The sequence below is a fragment of the Athene cunicularia genome, assembly GCF_003259725.1.
Source record: "Athene cunicularia isolate RWA chromosome 9 unlocalized genomic scaffold, athCun1 chr9_part2, whole genome shotgun sequence".
Taxonomy (NCBI): Eukaryota; Metazoa; Chordata; class Aves; order Strigiformes; family Strigidae; genus Athene; species Athene cunicularia.
This window is the reverse complement of record NW_020799111.1, coordinates 146,413-166,712: the sequence shown is the minus strand read 5'-3', so window position 1 is coordinate 166,712 and position 20,300 is coordinate 146,413. Positions and strand designations below refer to the sequence as shown.

Below are 20,300 nucleotides of genomic sequence, written 5' to 3'. Positions count from 1 at the left end.
GGGGCCGGGGCCAGGGCCGTGCCGGATCCTCATTGCTGGCGGGGTAGGACTGTAGCCCCGGGAAGGTGGGCGGGGCGGGCAGTACCCTGTGTGGGAGGGGGTGTGCTGTCTCAACGCTGGGAATGACTTCCCAAATTACCAAAGCTTTTGCTTTTTAAAACGAGCAGGAGTGAGAAGAGAGTGGCGACTGGGTGCTTGGTAGTCCTTGCAGAAATATGGTGGAGGTGTTCTGCCCATCGCAGGTGTCCTATATAATGGTCAATAGAGCCACCTTTGCATTAACAACACAGACCACATGTTGATCAGGGTGTGCCAGAAGGTGTGTAACTAGCTTACAGAGCTGTGCTTGGGGTTAGAAGGCATTGTTACCTACCAGCATCCTGAGTGTTAGCGCCTCACTGTAAGGCTGACTGGATTTCTTATGTTTCTGTTACAGGTGGTGGCTCCCTAGGTGTGGTGTAGCAACCAGTGAATGATTATGGCAGCCAAGGCTTATAGCCCCTCGGAAGGGGGCCTTCTGCCTTCATCAGTAGGCTTAGCCCTTGCTCACTTGAATGACTCTGATAAGATAAGTAGATCCTACCCCTGTGCCAGCAAAAGCAGGAAAAGTCAGCTCTCTCAACTCTGCCGGCTTAGAGCTTCTCTGTCTGGTGAGCACAGCATTTGAGATTGAGTTCATGTGTTGTTAGTGAAGATGATGTGTTTTAGATGGTTTCAGACCTTCCTCTTTCCCTCCCCCAAACCTAGAGGTGATAGCAATAATCATCTAAGCCACAGATTACTACAGGCTTTGTTGCTGGATAGTGCTCTGCACTTGTTCTTGTCCCTGGGAAACCCTTATTGCCTGCCATTGGACCACCCTGTCATCTTGTGTTGTTACTTAAAACACAGAAAATTTCCAAATGACGAGTAGGATGATATACTGGATTCTGTTAGGAGGGGAAGAACTTTGCAGTTTACAGTGAACCCAGATACAGGCCTCCCTGTTTTATCACAATGAGCATATTCATACTGAATGTGGTGCATAAATGCAGATGTCCTTGTGATGAGTTGTTCATAATGCTTCTTCCAGTACTGCTAAACCTTCAAAACTGCTTACTGTTTTGAGAGTGGAATGATGACATTTGGCTGCTGATGCTGCTTCTCAGGGAAACATTTATTACAGGCAGACCTTTGGAAAACTGTAGTACAATCACTTGGCGTTGTGTAAAATAAAACGTTGGTGTCAACACAGGTATTTTAGTGTCATGTCTTGTGAACAGTAAATTAACTGGCTTCTGCCTAATAAGGGCTTGAAAACACTATTTATATTTAATATTTAATTTATATTTAATAACAGTTTCAATTTTAACTTGAAAGATTTCAAAACTCTCCTGAGAGATTTTTAAACTCTTAAATGAAAAATAAAAGTTGTCTAGTCTGGTTGAATGTTACAGATGTTGGCAATTTTTTTCTAGCCTATGGACTGAGTTTAATTGTTCCAGGAGCTGTGATTCAAAATAGATGTTTATTAGAATTGTTTCTGTCTTCTTTAGTTTAATTGATTTTATTTTCTTGTAATTTCTTAAAAAATATAGAAGCATATATTTCGGGATTACTTGGCAGGTTGCTTCAGCTGACAACTAATTTTTTTTATTCATTCCTCTAATACTCCTTGTAGTAGACTGTTATAGCTACATAGCTGATCTTTATCTTCTCACAGGGGATAAATGGAGCTCTTACTGTTTGTCTTCACTGGCAGCTCATAACATTTGTACTAGCAAAACTGGTAACTTGTGGGCTCAGTGGGATTCTGCCTCTCTCTCCACTTCCATTGGAAGTTCTGCTTCTCGCTTCTTTTTGCATGCACTCGCTGTGGAGGAATCCAGCCGGCACCTCTCAACTCCTTCACGCAATCCAAACAAAGCCATCTTCACCGTGGATGTCAACACAACAGAGGTATTTGCAGTAGTAACTGTTAAATTTAGCAGGTTGTAACTAGTTTAGGTTGTATGACATTAGACAGGTTAAAATGCCTGTTACTCTCATGTGTGTCTTCAGGTAATCAGAGCATCATGAAGGCATTTTATTGTCTGCTTAAGTTCAGTGGTCTTGTAAAGACTGGCAATACATTTATTTCTATTGCAGGTTGTAGTTAGCAAAATATACAAGATGGTATCAGGAGCATGGATGTCTTGAGTCTTTTTTTCAAACCAAAAAAGGGAATAAAAAAGAATGCAGCTGTGAAGTGGCATGAGGGAAGAAAAGCAGTATGTGCCTCAAGCTACCTGTCTAATAAGTTCCAACCCTGGGATGTGTTTGTGGTGGCATGAGGTGTCTTTATTTGCCCAGTAAATAGCCTTTTGCATTGGGAAAGAGAGAATTTCTCTGGCTTTGTCCTGAGAGTAAACACTAATATAAAATTAAGTACTGAAAACTTTAAGGGTCTCTGCCATTTTTAACTTGAACTGACATTTCAAGCTTACCCATCTTAAAGGCATTTAATCCTGCCTTGGTCTCTAACACAGGCTTAAGTTATGGCAGTGACTGGTGTGATTACCGTATGCCTTCAGGTGTGGATAAAATTTTGTGGTCTGCCCAGGCTTTGCTTGCAAATACAGCTTTGTGGTTTTGCCTCCGTGGTTGTAATTGTTTAAGCAACACAAGAGGCTGGAGCCGGTAGGCAGTTAAAAGAAAGCGGGAAACCTAAAAGGAAAGCAAACCCTCTTAACCAAGAAAATGTGAGGGCAAGGGATGTCCTAGAATAAGAAGCTTTAGTAAACTGGTTTTGAAGAATTCAGAAATTTAAAGAACCATTCCACTTTCACATAGAGGAATTAGAACAACCTGAGGAGATGATGATGATCTATTAACAAAGTTTACAGCTTTTAGTCTTTGTTTTGTTTTGGTGTTTTTTTTTCTGCTTTTCTAGATCCTAGTGGCTAATGACAAAGCCTGCAAGCTGCTTGGGTGCAGTAGTCAGGAACTCATTGGTCAAAAGCTGTCCTTCTTGATATCCAAATCCAGCCAAGAGGTGTGGGAAGCTGTGGGTGAGGAGTATATAGGAACTGATGAATGTTCATCGCTGGTTTCAGGAACTGTGGTATGTGAAATGTTCAAGGAAATATTCCCCACCATATGCAGTGTTTTTTGTAGGCGTTGATTTGGGGTTTGGGGTTGGGTTTTTTTTGACATTTTTGATATAATTTCCTGATATATTTAAGTCTGGGCATTTGGCAATTATGTAATTTGTAGGACTGTTTGGTTTAAAAGTTTGTAGATGTGGGAATTCAGAGGGGAAAAGATGGTTTGGGAGGCACCTGTGAGAGCCTTGCTGCTGCCAACATGTATAGTCATGATGACTTGACCAAATCAGAACTTAAAGGTTGGGGTTTTTTTAAATCAATATAATTGCTTAACGTGGAAAAATCTATTATGGAAAAGTTCCTGATTGTCTAGTCTTTTAAAATATTTTTAAATTTATCTTAATTGCATATTATGTGTGTATTGTGAAGTTACAACTCTGTCAAATACTGTGAAATGTTTGTGACAAAGCACCCTAGTTGGTACAGAAGACTGGAAGTGATGTTTTGCCTATAGTGGGGTTGTTTATAAGAGAATTGCATGCGAAATGTCTCTAAATTATTTTCTTTTGCTGCTGTTGTGAACTATCACTAGAAAATATTTGGAAAATGAGCTCATATTCTTCCTAGTGTGTTATTTTTGTACTGAAATTGTCAGCACCTCAGAGCTTGATCTTCCTGAATCCTCAGCTGGATACGAGAGAACAAATAAACACCTAAGTTTGATTCAGTAAAATCCAAGATTGAATTAAACGTCTGATAAAGGCACTAATTCTAAACTGTAGCCATTCCAAGTACTTTATAGGAGTCACTGTGTGATTCATAAACCCATTCTGTCAAGGTCATGTAAAAATGATAAAAGGCTGATCTGAACACTGCAGGATATAAGATTTGAGAAGAATCTCTCACCATAGGAAATTAAACTATTTTTGCAGCTGAAAGTAAGAACTATGTTTACTAATGAGTATTCATTAGCACCATGGGACATCCCTTAAAGAAGGCATCTCTGAAAGGCCCTTTCACTAAATGCAAGCTATTAGATTGGTCTTTAGTCTTCCTGAGGCAGGGAGAGAAGATAAAAAAGCAACAACATTTTATGCATGATCAGTGCAGACCTTTTAATCTCTATTTTAAAACTGTCTTTTGTTCAATCAGAAACTAATAAGTGGTCAAGAAACAATGTTTTTCTAACAATGGCAGGGAGATATCATGGCTTGGTATCTTATTGTTTGAAATTCTTACTAAGTAACCATAGTCTTCCTAAATGATGACTACACCTCTGAATCCTCTGGAAAGGTGGATGTTATAGGCCGTCTCAAAGAGAAGATCCCTGTCTTGGTCTGGCTGAGGCGAATAAGAGACAAGGACAACCAGTGTTGTGTGGTTGTGCTGGAACCGGTGGAGAGACTTTCATCTTCGGTTTCCTTCAGGGCTGATGTGAGTGTTTTTCTAATGGTCAAATGAGACTGCAGTTGTGAGAGTTTGTGGGTGAATGAAACATGTCTAAAAGCCAGTAGGGACGTTACTGTTTGTGAACATGAAGTGTGTACCTAGCACTGCCTGAAAGCAGGTTGCACATGCAGGACCTGTGCATATTTCGTCCATACAGCTCACCTGGATGTATTTGACAAGTCTCATTAAATACACTGTGTCTCCTCTGGGGATGTCTTAGACTTGAATAGTGATGGTTTGGCAGGGGGTTGATTATTCATGGCAGGGGTCCTCTTGTGAAGGGATCAGCTTGCTGAGGAAACATTGTGTGAGGAGCACTGGACTCCCCTGCTTCTCCCCTACAGCAAGGGGCAGGCTCTCTGCCTGACCATGTCAGAGAAGTATTGCATTATGCTTTTTGTTTTTACTGGGGTAGTTGTATCCATGTAGCGACTGCAGAATGAAACTTCCTGCCATTTGCTTATGTATTTGCAGGAACTTTTAAAGGATTGAGTGGACTGTGGCTAAAATTAAAATAGTACTGTAAATTTTCTTCCCAAGGGAGAGATTACATCATGTGACCTCCTTTTTGCCCATCTCCATGGCTACCCAACATTGGAAGAAGTAGTTGGGCTCCACATGAAGGACCTGATTCCTTCTGTGCAGATCCCTCCTCCAGGCAAAAAAATGCCAAAGGTATAGTATAAGCACCAGCCATGTTCTTCCCATTTGGAACATAGGTGTACCCTGCTTTTCCTCCTTATATAACAGAAGAAAGCCTTTTCAGAGGGAAGTGTAAGTCCCCTGAAAAAGGGTATGCCTCTTATTTGTGGAGCTGCTGTCTGAATATTTCCTAACTAGGAAAAAGACCAAGCTTGATCTCTCACTGTGGAATCTGTCTTGGTAAAAGAAAAGACACTTTTCTCCAATCCTGGCTTTTTAAGAAACAATGCTGTCTCTGTCAGCTCCCTAAAATTCATTCAGATTCTTTATCCAGTTTCAGTCTTGTCTGTCTGAGGAGTGAAAGTCTAAAAAAGAATACCCAGATCTTGCATATGCCATGAAAACGTGCAGCTAGGTAGTTGAAAGAGACCTTGATTAATGCCTCATTGGCTGAGCCAAGCTGCAGCATGGACTTTCTTGGTCTTTGTCATCAAGATATTCATACAGGAGTTCCACACTAGTTTCCAAATCCTTAGAAGACCAGATTTTGTGCATTTTGATAGTCACAGGATTGGTTTGTTTTCTTTTCCTGATCTTTTTTTCCCCGAGAACATTTCTGTGTAATTTTATGTGAATACTGAAATAAAAACAAAACATTTGGTTGGTTAGTGGTTTTCTGGTTTGTTAGTTGTTTGGTTCTTTTTTTTTTTAATTTAGAACCTCAAGATCCAGCAAGCTGTAGGCCAATCCAGAGAGGGTAACATGTTTCCTCTCAGTTTAAAGCTGCAAGTAAATCTTCTGGAGGAGGACCAAGCAACAATGCAGAAATATGGTGTTCTGGACACAGAAGAAGGTGGCTCTTTTACAGGCTATTGTTACTCTGCAACAGTTGTGGTTTTCTCCACCATCAGTGGTCTTATTACTGTCCAGTCAGATGGAACCATCTGTGGCATCAAGGATAGTTTTGCTTTAATGCTCTTCGGCTATGAGGAGAAAGAACTGTTGGGAAAGGTAAGGTAGGAATTTTAATCCCTTCCAAAAGACTGCTATGTCTGGCAGCCTATCCATTGGAATTGTAAAGTCATCTTTTACACTCATTTCTGTCTGTTGCCAAACCTGTGTGTTCCATGTGTTCGTCCAGTGAGCTGTAGTATGATAGACAAATTCCCTTGCTGTAATTGCTAAGTCTTGCAGGGCTGAGGAGCTAGGATGGATAGCAGGTATATATTCTCCATCAGTCATGTGGATCATTTTTGTCAGGCTGTTCATCAGGAACAGGTCCACAAACGTGGATTGTTAGCAATTGCCCCCAACCTGTGACAGCTTAGCTTTATAAGGTTTCTTTCTGTGTTTTAGAACATTACGTTCCTGATCCCTGGTTTCTATAACAACATGGAGAGAAGCAGCGACTGTTCTTTGCCATTACCTCCTCTTGATGACTCCATAGGGACAGAGAGTGAGTGCATGTTTGAAGATACAACTGGCTCTGGCTGCTGCAACAAAGGTAGAATGAATGGAGACAAGAGATTTGCCTGAGAACATGGGAACCTGCTTTGTAAAAGCAATGTACCTCCGTGCAGTTTTTAAATTAGATTTGCATTATAACTAAGGTTGTTCTCTCTGTTGCTAAGAAGATAAAACTGAATAGACAAGTTAGAAATTACACTGGTAACAGAGCATGCTTTGTACTTAACGATCACTTCCCTTTCCCTCCCTCCCCTGTTAGGATCTCTGATGTTTTAATACATGTAAAATACAGCTTTTGTGACAGTATTGCAACAGAGCTGTAGATACTTAGGACTAATATTTTAAGGGAAAATTCTAATATTCTTCTGAATTGGCTCATATTGCTGGCTAATATTCAGTGTTGCTGTGTTGTTTCAGTTAGGAGGCATCACATACTCTGATGCATCTTGCTGCATTTAAAAAGAATTTATCAGAATTTTATTTCTCTGAACACAACAGGAATAAACAAGCAAGGAAGCCTCATGTCTCCAAATCTGTCTTTCTCCATCTAGCTCTGCCCAAAACCAAGAACATAAGCAAGTGCACATACTTTCATCTGTATCACAAGAGATCTTTTATGCTGGTTTTGTCTCCTTTGTTTTTTTGGGGAATTTTTGGTTTATTTTTCTCTTGTCTTTGCTTAGAAATGCGTATCTGTATTGAAACCAACTCACACTGCTGGAACAAAGAAGAGTTGGTAGACAGGGTGGAATTTCTTAGGTAATTCTTTGATGAAGTGATGCCTCTAATCTAGGAGTGATTCAGTTCTTCAGTGAGGAAGCATTGTTGGCACTCAGCCTTTACTAAATGAAAGGATTGTTCTGGATTCCAACCTAGATCTGTTCACTCATTACCTTCTGCAGCAACAACGCTTGGTTGACTTCATCTTTCAAGCTCATGCTTTTCTCTCAATCTGTCACTGGGGAAAAAAGGTCTTATTCTTTCTCACGTTTAGGCTCTATACTTTTGTTGTCTTGCAGTTTCAGTGAGTTACATAAATACAGTCTAAACCTTTTCATTTTAAGTGTTTGGAATGAGCAGTGTATGTGTTTTGGGCTTCTTTTTGCTGCTGCTACTTGTATAATCACTTTAATTCCACTCTCTGGTCATTGGCCTTTTTTTAGGTCTCTGAACTTCAATCCAAGTAGTTAACCCAGGAGGCTAATACCTGCCCAAGAACTTTGATAGGAAAGCAGATTTTAGCAGCCCTGCAACATTTAGCTTCCTGCATGTGATGATTTCTCAGGCCAAATTGGAGTGGAGTGCTCATAATTGGACCACTTTGCCTTAATCAAGTCTTTTATACTCATTTCCTTAAGGATGAGACAGACCAAGGCAGTTCCAACATTGTTTTTAATCACTGAAGTCTCTTAACTAAAGCTAAACATAAAAGGTTAAGTTGTTATGGTTTTGTTTCTTGTTTGGTACAGACAGCAGCTTCTTGGCTGCATCTTTAGCAAGCTTTCCGTCAAGAGATGAAGAGCAGAAATGGGAACCAAGACAAAAAGATGACAAATTAATACATTATGAGACTAAACAAAACAATGAGATCAGTTCCTTTTCTACTCCCTCACCTCCTGAAGTGGCATCTACACCCTCTAACAGGTAGGCATTTCACGGACTGCATATTCACTTTGAAAAATGAAGAGTCATGGTGACAATCACCAGCAAACGCTGTTTTTTCACCTCTGTGATGTCTGTGGGAAGGTGTAATAACAGCTTTCTGCACTTTGCTCTCTTTAGAATCTGAGTGCTGTTATTTGCAAGACAGGTTGAGTTTTGCCTGCTTAGATTTTTTTTAAAATCTGTACAACCTAAATGCTTCACCCAGGCTAGGGAATGCTCTATCTTTGCTAAATCAGAAATAGTGGATGTTTATTTCCTATGGTATCCAACAGCTGGTTTTGCACTTGAAACCAGGTTACCTGGAATTAATTCTAAATGTTATTTTTCTGGTGCTTGGTGTAACTGTCAGGCTATCCATTAAAATGGGGCACTGTGTTACTAGAGTCCAGCCATCTTTATTTTACCTTTCCAGGTCTTTTTCCTGTCACAAGTTTAGATGTTCTGCACAAGTACCTATGTGATGCATGTGGTTTGTCTTGAAATTTTAAGCCTTACACATTAACAATTCTAACCCTCAGAAAAGATTTACTGTCCTTTTTAATATATAGACAATTACAGCACAGTTCTTGCTGCTTTATAGAGACTGATAGTCTCACTGTTTCCTTGTGCTCTGGATTTATGTGGATTTATGTCTCTCATATCATACTTGGATTGTAAGTGCTCTGCTGCATGGATTGTTTTTCTACCTTGCATTTTTACTAATAGAAATGTTTGCAAAATACCTTGTGCTGTGGGCTTCAACGAACCATGGTTAAACTGATGGATGGGGGCATCCATCTTCTGTTGGATAGACAAGGGATCTTCTGTTCTCAAGACTGGAAGTATCCTGCCACGTGTGTTGGCTTTCTGTTGCTGGATATGATCTATGATATATATTTAGAAATTAAGCTAGAGAAGGAAGTAATCTGTAGGAAAAGAGTGCTATTCGAGTGTACCTGCTCTTCTTTGCTCAAGATGGAATTTGTTAGGATTTTTGGATGCCTCTGCCAGCAGCTTTCTGCCTTTTTCTTTTAAACTTAAAAATAAAACAATAGATGCAGGTTTTAAATAGTGACCGTAGTAACAGAAGAGCGGGTAGTATATAGTATGATGGTTTTCTTGTGCTTTTGTCACCACGATATCACTAATAATTTTGAATCCTTGCAGGGAAGACAGCATTGCTACCAATGGGCTGTCAGCCCACCATAGAGAGCCTTACCCTGACACCTGGCTTGACAGAATCAGAGCAGTGGAACAGTGTAGAACAGTGGAAACTGCAAGATCAAATAATTCTCAAAAGATGGTCTCTGCAAGGCTCCCTCCCATATCACCTGATACGGAACAGTTGGATTTAGGTCTGAACATGAAGATTCCAGTAAAAAGCCATGATAATGCAGTATCTGGCCCATCTGAGACTCAAAATGCCAATGAGACTAGTATCTTGCCTAACCAATTACAGGTTCATCAGCAAGACCTTAAGGAAGTAAATTGTCTACAGATCTGTAGGTTACCATATGAAATGCTGAAGCATCAATGCTCCACTGATGCCTGGAGACAAGCTTCTTCAGAAAATGTTGCCTGGTTGCACGTTTGTTCTAGGCTAGAAGACAAGCTAGATAGTAAACCCTGTGGCCCAATTAAGCCACCTTCTAATGTTGCTTGTAACTCACCTGGAACACCAATAATAGATGAGCCGTGGTCTGGGACACCACCAGACTGCAGACAAGACTTTCAAAGCCACTTGGTTACAGGGCAGTTGTCAAAACCAAACTTGATGTGTGATGCAAAACATTCCAGCCTTGACCACACTGTTGTTGAAAACTGCCTGCTGAATGATGCTTCATCCCTCTTTGCAAATAGAAGAAATGCTACCCATGATACTTGCTTAGGAAATAAAATGGGTTACAGTGCTTCTGCACCAGGGGTTGCCACAGCCTCTGAAGATGTTAAAGAATCAGACACTGAGCTGAATTGTATTTACTCTGGTCTTGAGGTACTGGGTCTGAATATTGGCATGAAGGGGTACTCAGACAATTGTTTAGATATTACTACAACTCTTGTAGGATCATCCTCCTTTGATGCAGCGGACTCAGCTTCAGGCAATATGCTAACTCAGAAAAACAGTGTCTTTTCAACTGGGCAAGAAAAGCAGCTGTTGAATGGTGTTGCCGTAGAAGGTGGTTCTGGGTGGCTGGCCTCCCAAAGGCATTTAGAAAACTCTGAAGAATTTTCCCAAGCATTTCTTGAGAAGCCAGAAACTGTTGCAGAGACTGTGGGGAACAATGTCAACAGAAACCCTCTGAAAAGCAAAGGTAGTCCTAAAGAAGACGGTCAGTTGCAGGGGCAGCAAAACATGGAGATACAGGTAACATCAACCCCAGTGAAAGGAGAAGGAAGACTGAGTCCAGCAGCTCCTCTGACCTTGGAGATACTGGAAGGCAGCTATGCTGGGAATTGCTGTCACAGAGATGGTTTACAATTAAGTAAGTTAAGCCTATTTCTTCCCTTCCCAAAACTCTGATCAGGATGCTCTTTTTCACCCACATTTTTGCAGAAGGCAAACAATTCTGGTTAGAAGCTCACAGAGGAGAGGAAGCAAGAAACTCTAGCATCTAGAAATATGGTATTTAAGTCTACTCAGAGGGTATAGGAAAAGCAGGTGATATAAAATACAAAGTTATTAAAAAATTAATCCAGACTGAATAGTCAGAAATATTCCCAAAACACAATTAAAAGGTTTGAACCTGATTACTTCTGAACAGAAAACACAAACTCCATTGTAAAACTTGTATTTAAATTGTGTAATGGAATTTGTTTTGTTTGCTCCTTCAGCTGGATTCTGTGGCTTATTCTATAAAATCCCCATTTTTATGTAATTTAGAATAACAGTGTGAAATTAATAATCACAATTGGACAAAAGTTTTTGCCAGGTGGTGGGAACTATGGAGGTAGCTGCCAAGTATCTCTAGAGTAGCTGTGCATTTGTCAGCCCCTCTGATGGTTCCTTACTGACTAGGTGTTCCCCAAATGAATAATGGAGGAATTCACTTCAAGAGCTCAGAATTTTGTCCTAAAATGTCTGTGATCTCATTCAACACTAAAGTTTTCATTCTACCCTCTTAACTTCCTCACCTGTTTCTACAGGTATACTCTTTGAAGTGAAACGTGTAGAACTGCAGGACCCTGCCATACTTTTCTGTGTCTGGGTGGTGAAAGACCTCCTACAGAGCCAGAAGGAAGCTGCAGCAAAGACTCAGCTTTTGCTCTCCAGTGTAGCAAGCTCTGCCCAGTCTATTGCAGATCTTTCTACACATAGTCTCGGAGAAGTAAGAAATTCTACCGTTGTGTAATACTGAGCATTTCTCTCCTTATTTGACTTAAACTGAAGCTAAAGTTGAAAAGTTTTTTTCAAATTCAAATAATGTCATGAGGTGGTGGGTGGATATTGCTGTTTCTTTTTTTCCCTATTTTTATGTCAAAAGAAATGTTGTAAAAAGGACAAATTGCTATTTGGTGACATTTCTGGTAGTGTGTGTTTGGCTTTGTGTAGCTACCTTTCCAGTCTGAACAACAGAAGCACCTAATTCTAAATTTGTTCTTAGGCTGTTTTAAGTCCATCTACAATAGAGATTTGCACCGATGTGATGAAATTAATTTTTAAATCAAGGTAATCACACTGGCACTAATGACACAACATTACTAAAAAAAGGAAATACTAGGCTGAAATCTTTAATTGTTTGGCTGCGTCAGCAAAAGAAAACTGCAGTTTTTGGCTGCCTTTCAAGATGCTGCATGGGGTATAGCGTACAGAGAGCCAACACCGCAGAGCTGAACAGTAGGTGCATCTCAAAGCCGTAAAACTCAAACACAGGACTGCTCAGGTCTGCTTTTTAGTTAGTGATGGGATGTGAAACTGATGGTACTTTGACCAAGGCTGTAGAGGGGAAAATAGTATCTTTGATCACTTGAGATAGGTAGCTGGATTTTATGACGACCTGAACAGAGAAGTACATACAAACTTAGATACCACACATGTATCTAAGTAGTGGTGTACTTAGTGTACATATGTAGTGGTGACAGTTCTAAACTACAGGGGACTGAGGAGATGCTGTTTGTACTGCAGATTAGACATGTAGTTTTCCCCCACTGCCTCACCTTTCATCAGTGAGCGGAAAGACAAAGTAGATGTGAGTGGAAAAACTTGGCTACTGGCAAAACTCGCTATTTGAAATATTTTTCATGAGACTTTTGAGAGCTCAGTAATAAGGTGGCTCTTTTTTTCCTTTTAGAAAATCATCTTCCATGTACGTGCACATGTGTCAAAATATAAGCAGTTCTGATCATTTAATGTATAACTCCAAATTTCACTATTCAAAACAAGTGCCCCTGTGAGATTTGTTGTATTTCCTCTTGGCATGGAATACTGTGTATGCCATAAAGATGTCCTGTTGCTGGGCATTTTAGATGCCGTCTTTGGTGGAGAGATCTAATAATTGCTGAGACCTCCCCAAGCCCAATCCTCAGAGCAAGAAAAACTTCACGTAATTTCTTGTGCAGTGTTGCGGGCCTTGGCAGGAAGGCATGCAATGTTTCTCTACTCGGGATTTTACTGGGGTGTTAAAATTTAGGAGGGTATGCCTTGAACTTGTTTTCTCTTTGTGTCTGCTAAGAGACCAATCTACAGAGCTAGAATGCTATCTTACCAGAAAGTTTGATAAACACTGTTAAGTTAATATCTTTTATATTCATCATGGAAAAGTTACAATGTTGAAAGTGACCTATTTCTTATTCCTCAAAAAAAAATCATTTGATGTTAGACCACAATGAATTCATTTTCCTACTTGCACAGAGAATTTTGTGCGAGCATCTAAGGTGCATATGCTTTTGTTTTCTTTATCTTTCTCTGAATTAAGCAGTGTTTGTAGCTGCTGAGATCTGACTGTTGACTTAACTTGCCTCCTATAGTGATGGTTACATCAACATACAGTTCTTGCTATCAAAACCAAAGATCAGTCCTTTTAGCTGTCCTTGCAGATGTGTGCTTTCTTTTCAGTTATTTACTTCATTTCATAAACATGACTCTGTGGCTTACTTATTTTTTTCTTGCTATTTTTTATCTGTACCTAGGCCATCAGATCAACTTCACTTTTTGAGAATTCCCGAAGAGCTGAAGAACTTGAAAGATTAGGGGCATGTGAAGGAGAATACGCAAAAAATTACAACACTCTTAGTCTTATTGGAAAAGGATCTTTTGGCTTTGTCTGGACTGCCAGGGGCAAGAAACATCACGAGGAGGTTAAATATTTCTTTTAGGTCTCATTGTAATAATTATTTAGGTTGAAAACTGAAAGGTTAAAGTGTTCATATTCTGTCAACACTGCACTATTAAAAGCAGCTATTTAGTAGTCTGGGGTTTTCCTTTGTTTAAACGGAAATCTGAAGTCACTAACCTCATGGAAACGAGATAGTAAAATGTTTGCATTGAGGTAGTATATGAGTGTTACCTAAGACAGCAGGCACAGAATGAAACTGAACATGTAGCTAATTTAACCTGTTGAAAGAAGTATACTTCCTTCATAAACTTAACAGGATTAAAGGTTTAGTCTTCTGTTGCTAAAGAGAGTGGCAGACTTCAAAGTCTTTAATGTGCCATGACTCAAGAATGTGGAGTAGAGATGTAGAGTTTATGGGACCCTCCTCTTTATCAGCAGAAGTATTCAGGGTGTTGAGAGGCAAGCTCTGGTATTTCTCCCCATGGATGTTGAGCGCTCGTTTCCCTCCACTGTACCCCTAATACCAGAAGTCACCACTGCTGTAACTGGGTTGATAACAGAGCTGGCCTGTCAAAGCCTTTGGAATTCACAGCATCAGTAAAAAGAAAATAAATATATTCCATTTCTATGCATTATTTGGCTTCTAGAACTAAACTAGTTTAAGTATGTTTAAAGATACTATAAGCAGGCTTACTTCTGTCTTTCTAGTGATATGATTCACTAACGTTTCTCCTGGAAAATAACTTGCAAAACACTTAAAGCCGTACTTTTGCAGGTGATGCTGAATGCTGTTGTCTTTGTAGGTCATCGTAAAGTTCATCTGGAAGGAGAGGGTGCTTGAGGACTGCTGGGTAGATGATCCTGATCTGGGGAGAGTTACTCAAGAAATTGCAGTCCTGTTGAAGCTGCAGCACCCCAGTATCATTAAGGTACAGTGAACTCAGCATGAATTCAGTTTGAACTGTTTCAGATGGTTCCTTTGCTCTCTTGTGTCCCTCTTCAGGAGTGAGGAAGGGTCATGTATTAAATCTACTTTTTCAGGAAACAAAGGACCCTCCCTATCCTGCATTGTTTTGGAGCCTCTGTTACAGCAGACTGTCTCTTGCTTCAACACTTTTACCCCAAACAATTGATGTAAACATAGAACTGAAGGTGTGACTCTGAACAAAAAAAAAACGCCTGTATGTTATTTCAAGATGATAGGATGCATATCTTCATTCCTCTTATTTGTTGGGATTTTTTTCTCCCAGAAAGAATTCCTCTTGCTTTTAATTCTGCTCTCAGCTTTAATTATGCTCTCTTTTCAAGAAACATTTGTGCTCAGCGAGACTTCAAAGATTATAATATACTATAATATATTATATCTCTGAGAGGAAAGCAGTGTTTGGTTTTGGGGGTTTTTTGTGTTTTTTTTTTTTTCCAAAGGCAGTTTGAGGATGAAGCGTGTGATTAAAGTAGTCTGCTATTTATAGGTGCTGGATGTATTTGAAAATGAACACTTCTTCCAGCTGGTGATGGAGAAGCATGGATCTGGTCTGGATCTCTTTACATTCATTGATAATCAGCCCAACTTGGATGAGCCATTAGCAAGCTATATATTCAGACAGGTGAGAGCTGGGAATGTACAGCTGGCTCATGTAGGTAAGATTTGGTTAATGTAAGAACCAGGACCCTATTTCACTCAAAAGAATTACTGGCTAATCAGCAGGCATGCTGAATTGGAGTTATGCTCAATACCTGCAGAACTGTGCCTCATTAATTTGTAGGGATAATTTCTGGCTAACTGAAATGCTACCTGCAGAAACCTTTAGAGGTTTCTAAGTAAACCTCCAAACAAAGAAACCTTTACAGGACCTTAATGGATATGAGGATTTCCCATAGAGCCATGGCCTCTTGGCTGTGATTGTAGCAGCACAGCCCCCCTGTCACCACCATACCCAGTCATGTAGCAGTTACATTTCCTCTGTGGGAGGAGGAACGCACACAGAAGTTGCCCCAAGCCTCACTCAAAGCCACACTTTCACTTGGATCAATACTTGGTTTAGTTTGGTTATGGATGTAAAGGGCTGTCCTCTGCTTCTTAAGGAATTTAAAATCAAGAAATGATCTTGGATTTTAACATGGCATAATGCAAAAAAACCCCTCAAGGTAGTTTAGTGGGAGTCAGGAGCTTGCCTGAGAGCTGAATTGTCCTTTGTTCACTGAGTTAACCACTACAGTAGTCCCCAGCTAATTCCCCCTCGTGTTTTGGACTAAATTCCTTACTCTAAGGTATGCAGGAATTATGCAGCACATGGTAACACACAGCTGTGTCCATATGCCCCTGGCGTGGGGTGCTGGTGGAAGATGGTAGCTGAAGTGATGCACCTTCTCTGTCTGCTGTGCAGTGTGCATTCATAAACTGCAGTTTATGGTCCCTTTGGACCTCTGGCAGATAATCCCTCTTCCAAAGCCAACCTTGAGTTTGTACAAGTGCTCGGTTACTTCAGACCTGTAAGGTATTTCTCTGCAGAGGGAGCTTTGTATTAAACAGAAACTTTTCTCCTCAGCCATCTGCTTTTCTTGCTCAAATGTATTGTGGTAGGGATCATGATTGTCTCCAAGGTGATATAATTATGATGCTGTTCTTAATTATGGCTCTACAGCATGAATCGTGCAGAAAGAAGAATGGAATTTGAGTGACTACATTATTTATACCAAACTTCACTCTTAAATGCTTTGTCATCCTGCAGTATTGGAGGCACACAGTAATATCCTTCTAGAGAAATCAAAGGACCCTCCAGATGAAACTGGGATAAAAATAGAGTAACCTATAGGATTGTAACAGTAAGCTCTGATGTTTCTAACCAAAAAAGCCAAGCACATCGTGACTGTAGCATGTCATCTTCCTGCACGTTTGTGAGAGGAAAGCAAGCAAAGGCTTTTTTAAGTCTCTCTCCCAAGAGCATTGTAACACCCACTGCAGCACTGCTGACAGGCATGCCTGAGTTCATTTCCAGTTACCAAAATTAGGATCTGTATCTTGTTTATGTAGTCTCAAAACAAGCCAAAATATGGCTATCAGAACTCTGTGTTGCCATGCAGATTATCCAGAAGGACACTTCTGAGTAGTAACACGAGTTCTTTCCTTCTCTTTCAGCTTGTATCAGCTGTTGGGTATCTCCGCTGTAGAAACATCCTTCACAGAGATATCAAGGATGAAAACATTGTCATTGCTGAAGATTTCACAATTAAATTAGTGGACTTTGGTTCAGCTGCCTACCTGGAACCTGGCAAACTGTTTTATACCTTCTGTGGAACAATTGAATACTGCTCACCAGAAGTGCTGTGTGGCAAACCGTATGTCACTCTCTGAAAAGGAATTTTTTTGTGCATTGACCAAAAAAAGTGCATCTGCAGGGCTGGAATAGAGAAGCCAAGCTGCTTTGCCATTGGAGCTCTGCTGGAGCATCTAACCACGGAAAACTGCAGTGAGATTTAGGGCACTGTGGTCACAGAAATTATTTGTAAAGGCTTGAATATCTATGGAGTTGTTTCTGACTCAGTCTGTTGACAGACTTTCTGATTCTGGTCAGATATTTTGCAAAGCCTTGTATTAATGTCTGTCCTACTGCAAAGCTGAGTTTGAGAACAAGCCCATGATTTTCATTTCCAGCCTGGTAGAAGAGTCTGAATGTGTTGTGACCTGAATGTGTCTTTTCCTTAATCTTTCATAATCTGTACATCAGTTTGCTAACCATACCTGCGTATGAACACACTGATGTGTCACTGCTGAAAGCTGTTCATTAGAGAGGTGGTATTAGCAAGTACTGCTGTAGAGCATCTGCAGCTTACCATGTCTGGGTTTTGTAGTTCCCCCCTCCCATCTCACTTGTTTCCTTCTTTCCTACTTGCTTCCCTGTATGAATTTTTTGCAGTTTGATCACTGTTCATCTCCCCATTGATTTTTGTGCTCCTCTGGGCTCAAGGATTCTTCCCTTGCAGCTTGTCTTGCTGCTATCTCGGATGTGCTGTCCAAATCTTAGCTGTCTTTTCTCTATTCCCTCCTTCGAGTGCTCTTTACCTGGAGGCTGGTAGCCTCCTGGAGGGAAGCCTTACCATGACAGGGTGCTAAACATTTGTTGTATGTACAACTGTCATCTTGCTCTCATGTCACAGCTGTTTTCATGGGTCCTTCAGGCAGCTCCTCTTAACGGGGTGGGGGGAGAAAGCTATGCAAGGAGAGGAAATCCCTGCAGGAAACAAGATGAAGATGAAGCAGGGCTGCCCCTGGGAATTCAGCCTCTCACCGGGTGAAGAAACTCTCTTTTTCTCAGATGGAATGTAAATAATTAATATTGATTTCCAAATAACTTTTGTTTTGAAAGGGGTGGGAGGGGACAAATGGGATTCCACTTAAGTGTCTAATCTTCCATTTAAATATTTACTTGATAGTTTTGGCTTATAGTGGAGCAGGAGGAGGCCTGAGTTCTCTTGTCACCAGTTTATGCATGTGGAATCCAGGTGCACGCCCATCAACTGAAATTGGTTGGCTGTTCTCTTGTTGTTTTTCTTTCACAGAGAAGGATAATATAGGCTTCTCAAACATGTGAGAATCTTAATAGAATTCTCAAATTTCCTATGTTAAACAAAAATTGGAAATAAAGGCTATCAACTGCCTTTTTTCTTTTGAGTTTCTTTAGCACACAATTATGTATTTGCAGTCTGAGTTTAAGGAAGTTTTTTCCTGTGTAGGTACCATGGCCCTGAGCTCGAGATGTGGTCGCTTGGTGTCACCCTTTACACCCTGGTACTGGGAGAGAATCCCTTCTGTGAGCTGGAGGAGGCTGTGGCAGCTGTCCTGAATCCTCCTCGGCCTGTCTCAAAAGGTGAATTTTTCCCATTTGCTTTTCTAAATGAGCAGATCTCATGGGAAAGTATTTATTCCCCGAAAATGAAGGGGAAGGCTGGAAAAATGCTTCCAAATGTGCTCTGCAATGATTTTAAAAGATACTCAATGAAGCGGAGTTATCTGAGGTATCCTTTTCAGGTAAGTTCTGCAGTTCTTCATGCCCACAATGAATACAGCTATCTGCTGTATGTTTATTAGTTTCAAATTCCAGCTCCCATTTATTATGATGACTCAACCTAGCAACTTGCCAAGTGAGGCTTATACCCGAGAAAACCAGAACAAATAATGCCCGATGGGAAGGTTTGCTCTAGTAGATGACTTTAAGATCAATAATGGCACTCATGTAACTCTTATGCAAGTTTTATCTCACTTGAACTATTGCCAATCAATGCCATGTCACTTTTAGGATGGATGTGTTAATTTGTAATTTCTGAATGAATCTTATGGCTTGGCCTCACAGGAGAAATACATTGGCCTTGTTTTCTGTTGGAGGTATGGAAAACTAATTGTATGTCAGGCTAAAAGAAATCTGCATCAGCAAGTTCCCTTGGGGTCCTTAGGAGCACTGTGGTTGTAAGGCTTTAGGGTGCTGCAGTTGACTGGTGAATTCTGGAATCTTTCCCTCACCCCTGCATGCACCTTTAATCACAGATTAAACACAGAATGACTGCAGGGCAAGACTGGGCTTGGAAACAGTGAGTCAGGGTTGCCTCTGCGGCATTCGTTTCTACTTCTGCCCTCCTTGGTGTCATAACTGAGCTTAGTTTTCTGTTTTCACAACCTGGAAAACTCAGCTCGTTCCCAGAGCTGAGCACGTGTGACTAAGCCTGTGGAAGAACTGTACGGCATGAGAGATTAATGGGGAGGATTTGTAATTAAAATCTGCATTCTTTGAATATAAACCATATCTTGCATTCCCAGCATGCCTGAAACACAGCCTGAGCCGTTTCTCTCACTGCTGTCTCTCCCCAGATCTCATGGATTTAATCACTGGGCTGCTGCATCCTGTTCCAGAGCAGCGCATGACTCTGGCAACGTTAGTAGAGAATTGCTGGCTGAAGCAGCCTGTGAACCTGGGTGATTATACCTGGGAAGAGGTCTACAGCTCTGCTGTGACAGGTGAGACCCCTACTGAAGGGCTACCCCTCCGTGCGGGCCCCCCCCACACCCAGCAGTGATTTCTCGGAGAAAGCCGAGCTGTGCTCAGCAGGGTGCTGCAGAAGGTAGCCTGCCCATACCCAGACATGCTCTGTTTGGTGATAGGCATACTGGCTGGCAGGATCTACGGCTCACCCCGCACTGTCTCTCCCTAGAACGCAGCAGATCCAGAAAGGGCTCTGGTGAGTGTGCAGGTGGGGACAGGCACTCAGCTCCCAGCATGGAGAGCGAGCTGTGCAGGGTCAGCTCTGGGCTCCCTGCCACTCAGCAGCACACCTCCCTCCCCGTGGAACGATAGCTCCCCACTCAAGGAGCAAGAGGAATTAATTGTAAGCGCTTCACTCTTGTAGAAAGGTTGCTACTACTTCCCTCTTGTAGAAGGATGAGCAGCGGACAGGGCAGCCTGGGCACGATTCATCCAGAACAGCTGCTTGCTAATAAGCATTTAGACTTGTTCTTATACAGGATGTGTTTTAAAGCTGTAAGGAAAAGATTTTAATGTCTTGTTTAAATTGTTCATGACTCAGAATATATTTTTATTGGCTGTTTTTAGATGTAGTTTCACTGTCTGAAAAGTGAATGAATAAACACCTTTATCTTGGCCGACTGCCCTCTGGGGTGTTGACTGGAGTTCGTGTGCACAAAGGAGCCTTGAAAACAGACACAGAATTGTAGGAAGGGTGGGACGCCCCCCTCCCCTTCCAAGGCTAG

The 20,300-nt window shown here is 41.0% G+C and overlaps 1 protein-coding gene across 2 annotated transcripts; it reads left to right on the top strand.

Moving 5' to 3' along the window:
- PASK (PAS domain containing serine/threonine kinase) lies at positions 1-20,205 on the top strand. Of its 2 annotated transcripts, none has more exons than XM_026855549.1 (18): positions 1-43; positions 437-650; positions 1,703-1,938; positions 2,912-3,082; positions 4,359-4,499; positions 5,055-5,189; positions 5,874-6,167; positions 6,513-6,660; positions 8,093-8,267; positions 9,435-10,750; positions 11,412-11,593; positions 13,395-13,562; positions 14,344-14,469; positions 15,013-15,147; positions 16,680-16,867; positions 18,275-18,408; positions 19,404-19,550; positions 19,745-20,205. In XM_026855549.1, exons 2-18 carry the CDS (start codon positions 473-475, stop codon positions 19,885-19,887), a joined length of 4,017 nt encoding a protein of 1,338 aa, XP_026711350.1. In that variant the 5' UTR covers positions 1-43; positions 437-472; the 3' UTR covers positions 19,888-20,205. The 2 variants fall into 2 exon arrangements, with proteins under 2 accessions (XP_026711350.1, XP_026711349.1); XM_026855548.1 differs by having other exon boundaries at positions 16,680-16,879.
- The last annotated feature ends 95 nt before the right edge of the window (positions 20,206-20,300 follow it).

Excerpts from the sequence above, each read along its gene's own strand:
- PASK (XM_026855548.1), top strand. The coding sequence starts at position 473 with ATGATTATGGCAGCCAAGGCTTATAGCCCCTCGGAAGGGGGCCTTCTG. Across the intron at positions 14,470-15,012 it reads AGCACCCCAGTATCATTAAG|GTGCTGGATGTATTTGAAAA; the intron begins GTACAGTGAACT and ends TGCTATTTATAG. Across the intron at positions 16,880-18,274 it reads GAAGTGCTGTGTGGCAAACC|GTACCATGGCCCTGAGCTCG; the intron begins GTATGTCACTCT and ends TTTCCTGTGTAG.